The sequence below is a fragment of the Enhydra lutris genome, unplaced genomic scaffold (assembly GCF_002288905.1).
Source record: "Enhydra lutris kenyoni isolate GAN:26980312 unplaced genomic scaffold, ASM228890v2 scaffoldscaffold34, whole genome shotgun sequence".
Classification (NCBI taxonomy): domain Eukaryota; kingdom Metazoa; phylum Chordata; class Mammalia; order Carnivora; family Mustelidae; genus Enhydra; species Enhydra lutris.
Window position 1 is genome coordinate 15771796 of NW_019154118.1, and position 18993 is coordinate 15790788.

The window sequence follows — 18993 nt, forward strand, 5'->3', positions numbered from 1 at the left end:
CAGCTCAGGTCATAATCCCAGGGTCCTGGGATGGAGCCCTGCATTGGGGTCCCTGCTCTGCAGGAAGCCTATTTCTCCCTCTCCCACTCCCCCTGCTTGTGTTCCCTCTCTTGCTGTGTCTGTCAAATAAATAAATAAAATCTAAAAAAAAAAAAAAAAAAAAATCTCTGTAGCAAAAAGAAACCATCCAAATTTTATTATTTATATTATGGACATGATTTAACTATATCACTATGGCATGTGGTATTACTATTTTTCTTACTGTAGCAAGTCGTAGTTTTCCCAAGACCTTTTCCCTGACTATTCTGGAAATAAAATAAATTTATCATGTATTTCAAACCTTCAGGTTAGAATGTTATCCTCATAAATGTATTTGCCAGGTTGGTATATTCACATATATCCTTTCCGATTTTAGGCTAAGCAAAAGACATGCCCTTAGAGCTGTATTAATGTATTAAAGCAAGACAATCCATCTTATTATCAAGAGAAACTGTAATCCTTCCATGTAGTGTCTGATAGAGAAAACACTGATTTTTACACATTATCTTCTTTTATTCAAGTACCAGTCTGATCACACATGGTCCAAGAACCCTCAAATAATAAGCCACATATAAACAGATGTTAAAGATTGGTCTTCAAACATTATAGCCAATGATGCCACGCTTGCCTATGATCTCGCCGACATAAAACCACATCCACACCTCGGTGGCCACCAAACCATTCAGCAGAGCTTCCTGAAAAAAGCAGCACAAATTTTAATGTACATTGTTTTTCTTATGTATTTAAAAGTACTCTTCTCCAGGATCAAGTAACAGAGAATGTAAGGATGCTATTCATTTAGAGAGCAGTTTTAGCCAAAGTCAAGGTTTACTGATGTTAACTTTGTTCAACTGCTGAGACACTTGCACTTTCATTTATGTAAGGTAAGTAGTCCAGAGCTTATAAATTCTTTCAAAGCATTCTTTAAAGACCTGAACTGACTTAACCCTTTCATTATTAGTTTATGAGACACTTTATGAGCCCTAGAACAACCCACATCCTGGAAATAGCTGACACATTTAGACAGGGCATTCATATGAAAGGATGGCCATAGTAAGGTAAGTCTCTGAACAGACATTTCTGTCTGGCCAAAGAGAATTCGTTGACAGATGAAGAGCTCTGTCTTCCCCTTTCTTCATTTATTATTTGGTTTAACTCTTTCCAAGTATTCAGTAAGGACTCAGTTTCACAGATCAATGTTTTACCGCCCTGAAAAAGCACGCTGAGTGCAAGTGCAACTAAAGATCTTGAAACTCCAGTTGAAGTACTCCTCTACAACAAAACCAGGCCTTTCCTTTTGGTACTTGGATGTGAATTTTAATTTTCCCCTTCAAACTAGACCAGAAATACTGGAGGTCTGAAAAACAACTGTATTTTCCAGGATGTAGATTCTAAAGCCAGAAATAATTTAGTTGTTTGGCTCAAACAAGCAAACATAAAATCCAAGTTCCAGTTCTTAACAGCCTTTAGATTTTATCTTAATGCAATTCAGTAACCCTTCATATTACATGATATGCTTGCTAGGTTTTGATATTTTTATCTTCATGAAAGTGTTAGCTGCCTGACAGTCCAAGGGATCTTTTGGCTAAACCGGGAGTATTTCCAGGCCTTCGGATGAAAAAAAGTACAAAATCAGCAAAGTAAGCCATCCTATTTTAGTATACTAACCAAAATAGGAGAGGGAAAAAAGTTGCCCAGAAAAAATGCTCCTTTCTTTGTTATAAGACTAACAGGAAACAAAGACATATAATAGCTGAATTATTTCAACCCAGATGACATTAGAAAGGTAAGTATCTTTCTCAGCAGGCAAGAAAGAAATTATCTTTCATTATGTAGGTTTTAGTCTCACTGGAAAATACATATATTAATCAAAACAATCAGAAAAATCCCAAGGGAAGACATTTTCAGTTACGCACATACGTTTTCATTTAGCCCATAGTTACCTTAACTGTGAGCTGTTTGAAGCTACCAGTTTGAGCACTCTTGACTATTTTTTTCAAGCTCTGAATAGCTGTAGGGATCTCAGCAGGGGTTGGAGGAACCAGCTCAACTTTGGCATAGTGCCAAAATGTGGCCAATCGAGGCTTCGAGTAAGTCACAGCAGCTGGAAAACAAAACAAAACAAAACAAAAAACCAGGATGAACTCACAAGAGACCGAAAGAAGCAGATGTGTGGGCTGGACACAAATATTTATTCATGCATCACATTCATTCACTGCTTGTACCAAATGTGCACCCGGTGTGAAAAAGTCAAAGCTGCTCCCTGGTAACAAGAGGCTTTTAAAGATGCAGAACACCTGTGTCACAGGGACGTTTCAATCAGGCAGGAAGCTGTAAGCACATTCAATTATGTCAGGACTTCACTAGTGGCCAGCCAGTACGGTTACTTCATTTACGAATGGCAAATCTGGTTAACTGTAAAGTTATGAGAAGTTGGATTCAGAAGCAAGAAAACAGCAGCAATGTAGCTGTATTTTCTTGGTAGAGCGAGCAGAAAATTTGGAGGGAAAAAGTGTGGAAGGGGAGGGAAGGAGCTACACAGAACAGCATCCTTAAGAATAAGATTAAAACTTGTCAAAATGTTGGCTACAAATCCAGATGGAATTATACCAATTAGTGCCCATTTTTGGTATCCTCATCAATATGTGAATTAAATCTTTCCTTAACAAAAGCCCAGCTGCTCCTCCTTCAAAACAGTACAAATAATAAAAATAAAACCTACATGTATTGTTCAGAGCAGCCAAACTCAAATCTGTTACTCTGGTGAAATTCCTCAAGGTAGTTACTATTTCAGAGAAAAAAAAATTCTTAATAACCCAAGTAGATGTAAGATTATGGTAGTGATTTCAGCAAGAGAAAGGCATTTTTTTTAATTTTTTTTAAAAAGATTTTATTTATTTATTTGACAGTAAGAGAGCACAAGCAGGGGGAGCAGCAGAGGGAGACGGAGAAGCAGGTTCCCTGATGAGCAAGGAGCCTAATTCGGGCCTCGATCCCAGGAACCTGGGATCATGACCTAAGCCGAAGGCAGATGTTTAAGGGACTGAGTTACCCAGGCATCTCGAGAAAGTAATTTTATAAAAAAAAGTTACAACAAGACAAATGTGATAGAAACAGCACACATGCATGAACATCCATAAACTGTCTACTATTCAAAGATGGGGGGGGGGTGCCTGGGTAGATCCTGCAGTGAAGTGTCTTTCTTCAGTTCAGGTTATGATTCCAGGGTTCTGGAATCCCGCACTGGGCGCCCTACTCAGCGGGGAGTCTGCTTCTCCCTCTGCCCTGCCCTCATGCTTGTGCATGTACTCTCTCTCTAAAATAAATCTTAAACAAAAACAAAAAATTAAAACAAACCCCAAAACACGGCAAAGATGGATTATCCAAGGTTTTTGGTACTTCTATTATTAGCTTCCTGGATTTGGGTATTCACTACTCTTAGAATCAATATCTGCATCATCCTTTGTGCTCAGGGCCATGGGTAAATCTTTAAGGAGACACAAGTTCTACGTAGAACTGACAGTGCCTGGAAGATGGGGCTATCACACACAAAAAAGTGGGTTCTATCACAGAGTACAAAATCTTGTGTAATTGTCTTTATAGTTATCTTCAACACAGATATTTCATCCTTTAAAAAAAACCAGTACTTTGTACACAAGTACTATACTTTAGTTGGTAAATTTGTTTTTCAGGGAGTACAGGTTAAAAAGTTTCAAACTGCTCTATGTATGTACAAGGGATGAATAAAACAGAAGTAAATGAATGGTGGATGATGGGAGCCAGGTTTCTCACTGTAAGAAAGTTACAAATAGGCAAGAAAAGAAGCAAGAATAAATCCCATAATACCGGATTAGAGTTGAAGACATTCATATGAACTCACCTGTAGTTCAATATATATACAGATGGATAGATACAGAAACAATCATGTATATGCATACATACACATGGGTTACCATACACACACACCCTTAAGAGGCCCTAGAAGTGATGACATTCTAGCAGTCTAGTAGCAAGAAAGATATTCATTACCTAGATCTTAGTTTCAAAGTACGTTATCCAACAAAAGAAACTAGGACTCCTTGGAGAAATGGCTGATTCTAAGGCTGGGCAGGAAAATGTAACATGACTTTGAAGGATTTTGTAGTACAAGAAAGGCGGTACTCAATGGGACAGAGGAGCCAACCTAAAAGGGTTCTCAATGGCCAAGGCTGCAACAATTTGAACAAAATGAATAACATACTATTGAAGGTAAGAAGGAGGAAATAAATGTACATGAGTCCATACATGACTGAATAAACACACAGGGAAGAACAAATCTTTCTCATAGAATTCCATTTAATTATATGTAAATACTCCTTCCTACAGGAGATGGGATCCCTGCTGTTGGCAGCTGCTCCCTGCCCCCTCAGCACACACCACTGAGAAGACTTGGTTACTTGCTTCTAGGGAACAGGTTATGGGAAGGGAAAAAACAGTAACTTTACAGTGAGAAACCTAGCAACACCACCATAATCAAATGATGAAAACTATTTCACCATTGATGTTACACAGGTATCACGTACATCCTGATATGTGATTATAGCACTTCACTTTTGTAATATTCTTTCTCAAAACCCATAGCTCGACTAATCATGAGAAAAATACCAGACAAATCCAGATTGGAGAACATCTTTATAGGACACCTAGACAGATATCTATAAAAATACTTAAAAAAACTGTCAAAGTCATGGAAAGTAAGAAAAACTGTCATTAAAGTGTCAGTCAGAGGAATCTAGGGAGATTAACAACTCAGTATGATGTGGAACCTGGATGGGCTCCTGGAACAGGAAGAGATTAATGGTAAGACTGGTAAAATCTCAATAACGTCTCAAGTTTAGTAACCATGAAAAAAATTTAAACTCTTATGACTTCTTTGGGGAATTCTGATGATAAAGTTACTCATTTCTGTTAGCTTCTTTGTGCCCCCAGGTGAATCAGCAGATATAGTCAGTAATTTTTTTTTAAACATAAACTCTCTCTCTATATATAAAAAAATAAATTCTGTGCTGAACATGGGGCTCGAAATCACAACCCAGAGATTGAGAGTCATGCTCTACAGACTGAGCCACCCAGATGCTCCTATAGTCAGTTTTTTTTAAAAGATAAGATTATGTATGTATGTATGTATTTATTTATTTGACACAGAGAGAGAGAGAGATAGCCAGAGAGGGAACACAAGCAGGGGTAGACAGAGAGAGCAGGCTATCCATCAAGCAGGGAGCTCGATATGGGACTCAATCCCAGGACCCCGGGATCATGACCTGAGCCTAAGGCAGATGCTTAACCAATGAACCACCCAGGCAAGCCCCCCCACTTTTATTTTTTTTTGAAGATTTATTTATTTGATACAGAGAGCGCATGGGGTTGAGAGTGCACATGGGGGAGAGAGTGCACAAGCACGGGAGCAGCAGGCAGAGGGAGAAAGAGAAGCAGGCTTCCCCTGAGCAGGCAGATGCCTAACTGACTGAGCCACCCAGGCACCCGGGTAGTAGGTTTTTTTTTAAAGAATTTTTTTTTTTTTTAAAGATTTCATTTATTTATTTGACACAGAGAGAGAGATCACAAGTAGGCAGAGAGGCAAGCAGAGACAGAGAGGAAGGGAAGCAGGTTTCCTGCTGAGCAGAGAGCCTGATGCAGGGCTCCATCCCAGGACCCTGAGATCACGACCTGAGCTGAAGGCAGAGGCTTTAACACACTGAGCCACACAGGCGCCCCCAAAGAATTGATTTTTAAGTAATCTCTACGCGGAGCTTGAACCTGCAACCCAAAATCAAGAGTTGCAGGCTCCACTGACTGAGCTAGCCAGGTGTCCCAACTTTTATTAGACATTTAACATTCACATTTAATACACTGAATTATGTTACAAAGCAAAATATATTTCACATTTAACAGCCTGGCCCCAGCTGAGTAGTTCTGAGTACTTCTGGAAGAACAACAACTGTTACTTTTAATTACAGTAATACAGGAAAGAGTTTGCTTCTTAATAAAATTTCCTTTTGGTATTACTCTTCTTTTGCATTTTATTACTAAATTAGTTTGCAATCCCACCACCTCAAAAATGTGAATGCCATGCCCCAGGGGAAAAAAAATTAATCCGAAACTTAAAAAAAAAATGTTGCTTCGAATCACCCACAAAAGTCTAAAGGATGAAGCCACAATTCCATCTCTTTTTATTCATGTAAAAAAGTGTAGAGCTCTATCAAAACAGGTACCGTGATGATCTTATTAACACTGCAAACTTAAGCTCTTTAGGAAAATGTGTAAATTAGTCGACTGTGGGGTTGTGTAGGAGGAGAGGCTCAAACATTATTGTATTTGGCACCCTAAGGCCTTCAATAATCCACTGGCTGCTGATAGGAGCAAAGGAAGAAGATAAATCGATCACAGTAAAATAGGTTCAAAAATATCACATAATTCAGAAAATTCTTTCCACTCCCATTTCAGAATCAAATTTGAGTGAAAACTATCTAGAGATACGTGCTTCAACCGCTCACCAGAATATAGCACTCCAGAGAAGACGCTCCCCTCATTTTATTTCATCTCACTTTGGAAATAAAATGGAAGAGCTTGCTACCCTGCAGACAACTGCGGTATTTCCTGACGGAAGAGGCTACTTCTCAGGGCTGTTGACTATTCAGGGTCGTTCTCAAGTACAGCGGTCTGCCAGTAAGACATCGGTTTTTTTTCAAACTGAAAAGCTCCATGAATATTAACGCTAGAATGATAAAGATTACTGTTCATACACCTCCCTTTCTATGTTTGTGGGAGCAGGGATACTCGTCCACAAAGTCCAATTCCACCTAAAATTTCCATTAGATTAAAGAAGCATTTCATAATCTGGCCAGGACAGAAGGCAAAGTCGACGTTCAAAAAGCATGCCTACCACTAAAAACCTATGTAGACTTCCAGATACCCTATTTGAGAACCAGACAACCTGGTGCAGCCGAATTTACGGTACTTTCACCTGCCTCTGCCCTCCCTTTCCCTCGTTCGGCCGCAGGGCCCTACCCTTGACACCCACACGCCTCGACATCTAAGGGGGCGTCATGGCGGCAGTGGAGGGCGACTCCAGCCTTCCCACACAGCCCTCCCCTCCTTCACTGTGGCGGTTAGAATTCCGAACTTCTTGAGTGTACTGAGAACCCCAGCTGCAGGCCAGGCGGACGGAAAGGCTAGAGGAGTCACAGCCTGGCCCCTGCTTTCCCCCACGAGCCCCCGAACACCGGCCGTCCCGCCCCGGCTTCCACGGGGCCCTCGAGGCACCACCGCCCGCGTCGTCCCCTCAGACCCTCCCGCTCCGGCAGTCCGCCGCCGCGCTCACCGTTCACCAGCGCCGGGGCCTTCTCCGCCAGGTTACGGACAAACTGGGCCATAGTTCCAAGCTGGAAGGTCCGGCGCCCCGGACGGCCGCTGAATGTCACCCCCCCCCCGGAAGGACCCACCGCAGGACCCCGTTCCGCTTCCAAGGTCAGGCCTCCTCTTTCCGCGCCGGTCCAAACTATTTAGGCGTCCTGTTACCTTTCCGGAATCTAGCTAGCCACATTATTGTCTTCAGCCGCGGAGGAGAAAGAGCAGATGAAAAGGTGAGGTCAGAGAACATGTGGAGAGCGGTGGGCTTCGGCGGAGGAACAGGCATCTCTTGGGGCAGCCGCTCACAGAGGCCCGGAAGGCCGGCCCTCGGAGGGCGGGCGCATGCGCTGTGGGCCTCCCGTGCCGGCCTTGGCGCGGGCCGGATCCGGAGTGCGTGGTGTGTTGGCGACTTTCTGAGAAAACGTGGGAAGTTAGGCTTGGAAGGCGTATGTAAGGTTTTCCTAGGCCAGGACGATCGTTTTATAAGGGCAGACAGCCCAAACATGTGGAGAGTTATGGGCAGAGCCGGCGCCACTTAACCTCTCATGTGATTCAGTCCTTTGCTTTTCTTCAGCGGATCTTTCCTAGTCCCGATCTCCCCTTCATTTTGTATCGGGATCGGAGTCCAGTCCCTCTAATTCCCTAGTGAGTCGCAAGGAACTATGGAGATGGGAGCAACAAAACATTTACTGAGGGAGGGCCTCCAGTATGCCAGGCCTTTTGGAATTTAAGAAAGCCTGTATTAGGCAGTGTCCCCCATTTAAGACTGGGATTGATAAATGGCCACGTAGCTAGTGAGGGGCAGAGTTGAGATCTGACAAGATTGCCGTGTAAACAGGTAAGAGGCGAATGCGATTAGGAGTGGTGGTGATCTGGAAAGATTTCTAGGGAAGACGTATAACAGAACAGCTCTGTACTACAGGGTTGAAACTTTAATACGACTGGGAGAAAAGATTTATCTAGGGAAGTGGCATTTGATGTGAGAAGCATAATTATAAGTAATGTACCCTGGAGAAGCCTGAGCAAATCTGATTGATGAGATAGTCAGGTGGAAAGAAAAATTGGGGGTGACATCAAGGAGCCAAGAGCATCGTTTCAATGGCAATGATTCAGGTGCCAAGTACTCCAGAGAGAAGTCACATTAAGGCTGGGAAAGTTAATTTACCAATATGGAAATATTAGCTACAGCAGTTTCCGAAAATTAGGATAGAAGCCAGAGTATGTCTATAAAGGACTGTAAGTCGGAAAACCAAATGAGGGGTGATTGTGTGGGTCAGTCCTTAGGCATCTGACTTGATTTCACCTTAGGTTATGATCTCAGAGTTGTGCCATGAGCCCCCCGTTGGGCCCTGCGCTGGGCTCAGCCTGGGCATGGAGCCTGCTTAAGATTCTTTCCTTCTCCCTCTGTGCCCTCCTCCACTCAATAAGACCAAGTAAGGATGTGGAACTTAAGGTGGACGCTGAAGATAGAGAAGGAGGATTGATAAAATATCTGAAGAGAGAAGAAAGAAGATTGGGGGGATCAGCCTTGGAACCGTGGGGCCTCTTCACAGATGGGATGATGGGAGAGAAATCTGAAAGTGGAAGTTCTGAAATATGTATCTTTCTATTTAAGTGGAAGGCAAGATCTTCAGTGAAGTTCAGAAAGATTGGCGGAAAGGTTCAAGTTTGGATTGGTGCTGAGTTTCTGGACACACAGGGTTGTTGGGCAGTGTTAGCAACCACTGATTTGTGGTCACAGCACTCTAAAGATTGTGTCATTTTTCTCCAACAGTGGTCTACAGCTTGGATACTGGAACAGAGAGGAATGACTGGGTCAGTCTAAACTGAGGTCTCACAGGGAAAGGGTACAGAAACTAGGGGCAAGACAGGGAATGTGGGGGCACCTGGGTTGCTCAGTGGGTTAAAGCCTCTGCCTTCGGCTCGGGTCATGATCCCAGGGTCCTGGGATCGAGCCCCACATCGGGCTCTCTGCTCAGCGGGGAGCCTGCTTCCCCCTCTCTCTGCCCGCCTCTCTGCCTACTTGGTGATCTCTGTCAAATAAATAAATAAAATCTTTAAAAAAAAAAAAAAAAAGCAGTAAATGTTAAAAAAAAAAAAAAAAGGAATGTGATAATGAATGATTAAAATGAAAGACCTGGGGTTTAGGCCAGATAAAGAAAAGCGAAGCCGGACATGAACCGATGAGGAAAAAATATGCCCAAACACTCTTCTGCGTAACTTGGGTCCAGAAGCCTGGTAAGGGAGGTTAGCTCAGCCGGGCGACCCACATTTGATACCACCTTAAAGAGAAGTGAAGGTCAGAGTCCTCTCAAATTTCTGAGAAACTGCCACTAGCTTTTCATACTGTAATGAAGGAAGTGATAACAAAGGTTGTAAGTCATGTGTTCATTTATTAAATACAAGCTTTGAACAAACACCCCCAGGCAAGTTTGACAAGAAGTAACCTTCCTGGAATGTTTCAAAATACAGTTATGTTGATCAAATTTTATTTCAATCAACCTTTTTGTTGTTTTATTTTGTACTTTTTTTTTTTGTCTAGGTTTTCCTGTGTAGCAGTCAGAGCATGTGCATTATTTCCTCACATGACACCAAGAGTGCAGCATCAGCCTCTCTGGCTTGTAAAGGCACCCAGTAGACTTAGGCTCTGGGCAATGGCTGCTTAGCAACCAGCATCAAATAAAGTAATGAAGCTTTTGTAGACTGTGATACCAAATAGCAACTGGCACCTTCACCTGCACCATTAAAAAACCTTTAATGTTTGTTTTTACATATCCATTACAAACTATACTAAAAAAAAACAAAACAAAACCCAACAACAACAAACCAAGATTGCTTGATAAAGCCTACTTAAATAATTTTCCAAGTTGAGTTATCACCCTCTTGATAAGCAATACCAGAGCTGATAAAGAGTCTTCATTTTCCTATCATACTCCAGCAAAGCCAACACATGAAACTGGGTATATCAGAAAGTCTGCTCTAATAGATTTAGAGCTGTTTCTGAGTTCCAGGTAACAAAACATCTCTTTAAGCTTCTAAGCGCATATACACACCATGGTGTATACCAAGATGATAATTTTTTAGTCTAATTTTTGGGATGTTCTTAAATTACTTCAAGGAAAGAAAAAAAGGCACAGAGGACACTTGGTTTCCTTACCAACAGTGGCCTTAAGCTATACACTTGCCTTTGTGATGAGTTTAAAGATACTCAGCAGCATTAATGGTGCCGTAGCCATTCATAAAAAGTTTCAGGAAAAAAAAAAAGCTTGCCAGGAAAGGCTTACAATCTGAAGACCACAGAAGTAGAATACAGACACAGATACAAGAGGCAGCATAGAGGTTGTTAACTAGAAAGCTGCTGGGAACAGCTGCCTTCTGAGGTTTTGTGCCCATTTTCCCTCCAATTTCCTCCTATAAAACTCTGGTGTTTTCCCCACTTAAAAAAAAAAAAATGGAAACATCCCATTAGATTGGGTTTGGAAGATAATTTTAAGTAGACAGAAGCTATTTTATACACAGTTCATTCTCAGAAAAGTAAAGGAGGATAATAAATATGAAATGAAGCTCATTTTAAGAAAATAAACAAATCCTGGTAACCCAAGCCTTAAAGGCCCAGGTGCACATTGAATTAGTATCTTACATTCCGGCATTTCTAAGAGTCCTAGACTCCTTTTTCATTTATAAGCACAGCAATAGGCAACATCTACTTTATACCTAGTGTGGGATGCCCTGTGATGTGAGGTTTTCCAAGTGATGCCATCAAAAGCACATTAAGGACTGCTTATAGCAACTCGTGCTAGGATATCCTAACACTACCATCTTACTTGAAAGAGGCCATGGTTAAAGATGAAAGTGCCCCTGTTTCTAGATCCTTTCACTTCCCTTGTCACTTACGGTATCTTTAGGCTTACAGGGATAGCCACATAATCCAAAGGAGAATGTGCCCCACTTAGCAGTTGGTAAGCTGTGCAACTGAGTAGGGAGTGCAAGCTCAACTTGCAAAAGTGGGGCCCATCCGCCTACTAACTCCAGGGGGCCATGTGGATATTTAAAACAGCTGTGGAAAAGGTTGTGCTCAAATTCCTACTTTATTAATTGATGACCTAAGGCTGAGTTAGACGCAGCTCTTGGAAGTTAGGTCACAAGCCCAAACAAACATTAACTATATACATGTTATAGTCTCAGAATTTTGTCTAGAGTGTGTCAGTAAACATGGCCACACAATGCATACATCTTACCATGGAAGAGACAATATAAAGTTGTACTCAGTTTACACTAGACCAATATAAAAATGCACATGGTGTCTATATATACTGAAATATATTGTTGATAAGAGTGTCTCAAAATGACATCTTTCATAGTTACAATATTTGTTCCCTAACTTTTCCACTCAAGCCTAGTCCTTGTGGCAACAGATTTCCATAAGATAAAGAGGGCCAAACAGCCTTCTTTTTTCTTTCACCTCAGAATTTTCTGAATTATCAAATATTCACGTTTGTCCTACCAATCCTAAAAATATTACGAAGCTAAGTTTTTTGTGGTGATGACAGCCCTAGGGGAGAATGTTTGTCCTCCACTGGATCTCTGAGTGATGAGATAATGCAAAATTAAATACTATCAACAGAAACTGCATTAAGATTCCTTTTTGAAAATCTCATCTATTCTATTCAAAAGCCCACTCAAACAAATCAAGTTATCTGCTTTTGTGTGAAAGGTTATTCTGTAATATAGCAGAACTGTAACAAGAAAAGGGCCGACATCCAGGTCATGAAGACCAGTAAATACCTCGATGACACAGGACTTTCTGATGGTGTCAGCTGTCACCAAAATATGTGACATCATATACTTAAAAGCTGGGCTCACCAAAGGTATTTGAGCAGTTCTTGACAGAGCAACAGTAAGGTGGCAGGAAGGTTTAATAGTTGAAGTTAATATAACTTAAGGAAGGAAAAGAATGAAGAGTAGGAAGAGAGAACAAAGGGTACAAATGAGTGGTCATTTCTAAACTTGGTGCTGCTCTAATCAGCATAATTTCCTGCAAGCCAGGAGAGGATTGTAAAATTCTTAGGAATAAATCTAAATTGTCATAATTTCAGCAAGAGCAGTTCTCTAGTTAAAAAAAGAAAGAATCAGAGAAAGAGAGAAAGAAAGAAAGAGAGGAATGGAACCAAAAAGAGAGAAACCACAAACAATTGCTTATCTACATTCTGGGGTTGGTTGTTTTTGGTTTGTTTAGTTCACAGTATTTATTCAAGTTGCTCCTTTTGTTGTTGTTTCCTCTCTGCAAGCCACCGTTGGATTTTTTCTTTTAGTTCTGTGTTTGGCCGGATCTGGTCCATGGTGAGGGGACTACGGTTAAAGGGATCGGTTTGGTCACTGGGACAGAGAGAGAGAAAGGGAAAGTGGTTATTTCTGTAAGTTCGAACCGCCAAAGCCCAAGCTAGAAAAGCGGGCCCATCTCCCTCTGAGAATGAAGCCAGACGTGCTGTAAGTCTGAGTCAGGCGCTGCCTTGAGGTTAGAAAGAAGGAGACAAGAGTGATTCAGGAGGTTCCTAGGTTCTGCAGATTATTTCGCTACTTTGTCTCTCTGTCCCTTAACAAACTTGATTTTCACATTGCTACTCAGATCATACTTGGCTGGACTGCAGAGAGCCTGCACACTCACGTCAGCGTACAGAGCTGCTGGTAGTGTTACTGACAGTCTCTCGAACAATCTAAGGCGTTAGGGGATAAAGCTTTGGAGAATGACACCTGATTCAGTTAGCTGACTGCTGCACAAGTAAACGCAGATTATGGCTTCCTGACAGGTAAGGGGGTTTACAGTATACTTCAAGAGCTGATTCTATCTTCTATCTGTATCCTGAGGCCACAATAAAATATAAATTCTCACTGACATTTTGGAAAAGAGAGACTGCCTACTACAGCATTATGTGTGTAGTGAATGCTTAATACCAAATACCACAAAGTAGAAAATTCCCTTTCGCAATGTTTAAAAAATTGTATTCCCTTAAATTTGGGTCAACTTATAGAACTTCATTTTAAATAGGAAGAGCTTCTCAGTATCCATGTCAACCTAATGAAGCAGGCCCCAGCTGGACTCGCTGGCCACCGTGGCTAAGTGAGAGAGCAGCAGAAGCTGGCTTAACCTATGCATGATGGCTACAGCGTACACCGGACTTAAACAAAACAAACTTCTCATATTTTTACACCTTAAACATAATTAAAACAAGTTCAAGTCTTCAGGTTGCCATAATTTATAACATCTGATAGAAATGATTTCTTCAAGGAAGGAGCAGGTAAGGGGTTAGGGCCACCATTTCTCAACAAAGTGTCTTGTTTTGGATGTTTTTAAATCCTTAACAGTCAACTGATATACCTCTCCTGAAATGCCTCCCTAACTCATTTATAAATCAACAATATGAATCACATCCTGGGTGTATTAGGAACTGGGGAAAAAGGAGAGCAAACACACACGTCTATAGTCTTGAGGCTGCTCTTTGGGGCTTGCATACCTGAGCAAATGTCTGGCAATGGTGGATCTATCCACAGTGACTCTGGAGGATGGCAGCACCACAGGGTCAGACATGAGTGTGCTCATGATGGGATCCAGGAACTCATCACAGGCATCTGCGTAGGTCTCCTCCTCCTGTTGTTGGAGGTCAGCTAGAGACTAAGCACAAACAACTGGTCGTTAAGGTGAATTCACAGAGCAGCTGAATTCCAAATATTCAGTGACTATAACCTTAAAAGGTCATTGAGGACCCTTTAGAGTAACAATGGCAATTATCAGCCTTTTTTTAAAAAAAGATTTTATTTATTTGACAGAAAGAGACACAGTGAGAGAGGGAACATAAGCAGGGGGAGTGGGAGAGGGAGAAGCAGGCATACCCCTGAGCAGGGAGCCCGAAGAGGGGCTCGATCCCAGGACCCTGGGATCATGACCTGAGCCGCAGGAAGCCGCTTAATGACTGAGCCACCCAGGTGCCCGGATTCTCAGCTTTATTTTCTAAAGAGGCCAAGGACGTTATAAAAGGAAGCTGAACATTCAACCCCAACTCCCAAACCTCAGTGTGGCTCAGCGGCTGGCAGTCATGACCAGAGATGGGTTTAAGTGTTAACAAAGAAACATATCACACACAAGATCCTCCTGACAGCAGTCCTACTGTAAATGTCATCATTGCAAAGGGGACGGTGGTAAGAGAGTTATTTGCAGAGCCACTCATGCAGTCAGTGTATGAAAAGCAGCTTCTGGTTTTAGGTACAAACAGGTATGGGAGGAGTTTAAAAGTAGCTTCAACATTTTGATCCCTTCATGACTCTAGTTCCTCAGGGACCCATCTGGCTAAGCTCTAGGCAAGATGGAGCTCAACTCAATAAAAAAAGTAGTTCAGTGAAGGGAACATGCATGTTAACATGCCTGCCTCTCTCTGCCTACTTGTGATCTCTGTCAAGTAAATAAACAAAATCTTAAAAAAAAAAAAGAAAATCTATACAAATCAAAAGACTAAAAACAACTGATCTTGAATTCTATCTGAAAAAGTTCTGCGTTAACAATATAGATTTTCAAGTCTATTGGTAACACTGTGCAGAAAAGTTTTCATAGAAACAGTCTACAAAAGGCTGTATATTCTTCTCTCCTAGTAGAAGCTTCTTTTTTTTTTTTTTAAAGATTTTATTTATTTGACAGAGAGAGAGAGATATCACAAGTAAGCGGAGAGGCAGACAGAGAGAGAGAGGAGGAAGCAGGCTCTCTGCTGAGCAGAGAGCCCGATGAGGGGCTCGATCCCAGGACCCTGGGATCACGACCTGAGCCGAAGGCAGAGGCTTTAACCCACTGAGCCACCCAGGCGCCCCTCCTAGTAGAAGCTTCTTAAATCATTTTCTGTTCTTCTGTTTTCACGTTGAAAAGAGAATTAAGAATATGGCAGTGATGATACGATGATATGATACGGTGATGGATGGAATTCTTTAATTACTGTCTTGTAAACCTGAAACTAACACTGTATGTGAACTAACTGGAATTCATTTTTTTTTTAAAGGTTTTATTTATTTGACAGAGAGCGAGAGATCACAAGTAGGCAGAGAGGCAGGTAGAGAGAGGGGAAGCAAGCTCCCTGCCGAGCAGAGAGCCCGATGCAGGCCTCCATCCCAGGACCCTGGGATCATGACCTGAGCCCCAAGGCAGAGGCTTAACCCACTGAGCCACCCAGGCTCCCAACTAAGTGGAATTCAAATAAAAACTTAAAAAAAAACCCCCAAAACCCAAATAAGGCAGTTCTAGTTATTCACTGAGCAGGAAGAATCATCCGTTTATATTTTCTCAAGGCAATATCCCCCCCTTTTTTTTAAATTTATTTATTTATTTGATAGATCACAAGTGGGCAGAGAGGCAGGCAGAGAGAGAGAAGCAGGAAGCAGGCTCCCATTGAGCGGAGAGCTGGATGTGGGGCTCAATCCCAGGACTTTGGGATCACGACCTGAGCCGAAGGCAGAGGCTTTAACCCACTGAGCCACCCAGGCGCCCCAAAGCAATACCCTTTTTAACCCTTGAAATAGGGTAACCAAGGACGCCTGGGTGGCTCAGTTGGTTAAGCCGCTGCCTTCGGCTCAGGTCATGATCCCAGCATCCTGGGATCGAGTCCCACATCGGGCTCCTTGTTCTGTGGGGAGCCTGCTTCTCCCTCTGCCTCTGCCTGCCACTCTGTCTGCCTGTGCTCGCTCGCTCTCTCTGACAAATAAATAAATAAAATCTTAAAAAAAAAAAAAAAAAGAAATAGGGTAACCAGCAGAACAGTTGAGTGAACACAGTGATTTCTACTGAATAAGTTAATAAACAAATCCTCCTTGCCTTACCTTGATTCTCTCTGCTAAGTTGCTGAAAGCCACAATCATATTCCCGGGCTTATTTATTTTCTTGAGGACTCGGACTGTCTGTGCAAAGAGAGTTGGGGAATAGGAACGTCCATCCTTGGGCACCGTAGCACAGAAGTTCTCCTCATCCCTGGAAGGTCAGCATCAGAAAGAAACTGAGCATCAGAGGAAAGGTCCTGAGGAACAAGGTTCCCCATCACTTACATGCCATCAATGTTCTTTTTTTTTTTTTTTTTTTTTTAATGTTCTTTTGATATAGAAAGATTTCTTCTAATTTTTAGGAAGGAAGTCTATCAAGTATTCTGTAACCTTAAAAAGAATACTGCTTTTCTAAACACTGGTTACAAGTAGTAAAGTTTACCTTTGCACAGATATAGGCAGAATGCTGAAAATTTTAAACAGTGTCCCAGAGGTCAGACAAAATTTCATGATTAAAACTACGTAAAATTCTTTCATCAACCAACTAGAAATGAACCATTTCTTTTCTATTTCCACATAATTACCAGTCATTCCATTATCCAAACCCCAAATTAAAACATCAGCATTCCCTCTGGCTTGCCCAATTAAATCTCAGGTACCCAAGATTTAAGTAGATTGTGCAGATATCTGATACGAGCTGCTGGGGTTTGAAGTCAAATTCACTGAAGTCCTTGACTTTTAAGGCCCCCATCTTGGGGCCAACCAGGTGCTGCAGGAAGTAGTTCAGCATGGAGATGATGCGCTCAGCCAGGAAAGGATGCACAAAAAGTGATTTGATCTCTAGAAAAAAAGGCAGTCTGTGAAAGCTCAACCTATAAGCCATCTTTTACTTATTATGTCTTAATGTTTCACTTGGAGACCTCTGGGGAATATTTTAAAAATTATATGAGTAATACATTTTCATTGTAGGCATGTCACAAAACATTGGTGAGCAAAAACAAATTATCAAACTACCACCCAGAAATAAACACTGTTAACATTTTTAAATACATCCTTCTAGCTTTTCCATATTTACAAACATACATATTTTTATTTATTTTTTTTTAAGATTTTATTTATTTATTTGACAGACAGAGATCACAAGTAGGCAGAGAGGCAGGCAGAGAGAAAGGAGGAAGCAGGCTCCCCGCGGAGGAGAGAGCCCGATATGGGGCTCGATCCCAGGACCCTGGGATCATGACCCAAGCCGAAGGCAGAGGCTTTAACCCACTGAGCCACCCAGGCGCCCCCAAACATACATATTTTTAAAACAAAATGATGATCGCATGTATATATTCTGTAACTTACTTTTTCATTAACCATATTATAAATATCTCACCATTTTGGTAAATATACGTCCCTGTGTGACAACGTGACACGACAGCCAGTGGCTGGCCTGACGTGTCTATTTAAATTAATTTCAAAATTCAGTTCCGTAGGCACACTGACCTCACATCTCAAGTGTTCAATAGCCACACATGGCTAGTTTCTACAGTATGAGTCCAGATTTATAAGCTTTTCCATAAGACAAAGTTCTGTAGGGTAGCAATGATTTGTACTTTTTAAAAAGAATTTTCCTCTTCTTCCTCCTCGATTTGCATTCTTTTTAATGGCCACACAATTTCCAAATGTGTGTTACTTATCTTTATTGCTAGATGTTATTTTTACTGCTAGACATTCTATTATAAACATCTCATATCTATTTACACAAGAAAGATTTTATTTTATTTTTTTAAATTTGTTTTTTGAAGATTTTATTTATTTATTTGACAGACAGAGATCACAAGTAGGCAGAGAGGCAGGCAGAGAGAGAGGAGGAAGCAGGCTCCCTGCTGAGCAGAGAGCCCGATGAAGGGCTTGATCCCAGGACCCTGGGATCATGACCTGAGCCGAAGGCAGAGGCTTAACCCACTGAGCCACCCAGACGCCCCGAAAGATTTTATTTTTGAGGAAACTCCATACCCAGCGTGGGGCTCACACTAACAACCCTGGGACCAAGAATCATATGCTCCACTGAATGAACCAGCCAGATGCCCCACCATTTCACTTATTAACTTCACTATGTACATATTTTGTAGACTTATTACTTCCTTACAATGATTTTGTAAGGAATTGCTAAGGGCACAGGACGTAAACTCCAAAAATTAAAAAAAAAAATACATTAACACATGCCTTGTGTTGGTAAGTTAGTTTTAGTTTTAGTCAGTCTATTGACTCCACTACTGACGAGAGTTTAGCTCGAATTTCCTGTCCTTCTCTTCCAAATAGAAATTCCAGTATCTAATCAAATCTTTGGTTAAATAATTTAGTTTATGTCATGAAGACTGTAAAAATATCACTCACAGCAGAGCCACATAGTATCCTAATGATTACATATATAAAATAATATATATACTAAAAAAAAGGATTTATCTATTTGAGAGACACAGAAAGAGCAGGTGTGCGAGTGGGGGGAGGGGCAGCGGCAGAGACTCTTAAAGCCAACTCTCCACTGAGCACTGAACCCAATGCGGGGCTCGATCCCACAATCCTGAGATCATAACCTGAGCTGAAACCAAGAGTTGGATGCTCAACCGAATGAGCCACTCAGGCACCCTGGTAATATATATACTTTTTAATGTAACTTTGTAAAAATCTGTTTGCTTATTTTCAGAGTACCAATCACTAAATCTTTCTAACCTCTCCACCAGAAATGTAAAACTCTCGAGAGAATTTTTTTTTTTTTTTTTAAAGATT

General features: G+C 41.5%; 2 protein-coding genes across 2 annotated transcripts in view; both read right to left on the bottom strand.

Moving 5' to 3' along the window:
- Window positions 1-528: 528 nt before the first annotated feature.
- On the bottom strand, window positions 529-7564 carry LOC111153756 (ATP synthase, H+ transporting, mitochondrial Fo complex subunit G). The gene is made up of 3 exons (XM_022512974.1): window positions 7400-7564; window positions 1983-2143; window positions 529-734 (listed from the first exon to the last, which is right to left on the bottom strand). The coding sequence occupies exons 1-3, from the start codon at window positions 7449-7451 to the stop codon at window positions 636-638; spliced, it is 312 nt and encodes a 103-aa protein (XP_022368682.1). The 5' UTR covers window positions 7452-7564; the 3' UTR covers window positions 529-635.
- Window positions 7565-10680: 3116 nt separating this feature from the next.
- The window catches only part of LOC111153725 (ubiquitination factor E4A), a 40497-nt gene continuing 32184 nt past the window's right edge, over window positions 10681-18993 (bottom strand). Inside the window, exons 17-20 of the mRNA XM_022512907.1 lie at window positions 16878-17058; window positions 16282-16429; window positions 13941-14098; window positions 10681-12804 (exon numbers count right to left, since the gene is read on the bottom strand). Of these exons, the coding sequence (XP_022368615.1) occupies window positions 12675-12804; window positions 13941-14098; window positions 16282-16429; window positions 16878-17058 (617 nt within the window). The 3' untranslated portion in view covers window positions 10681-12674. The remainder of the gene's footprint in view (window positions 12805-13940; window positions 14099-16281; window positions 16430-16877; window positions 17059-18993) is intronic.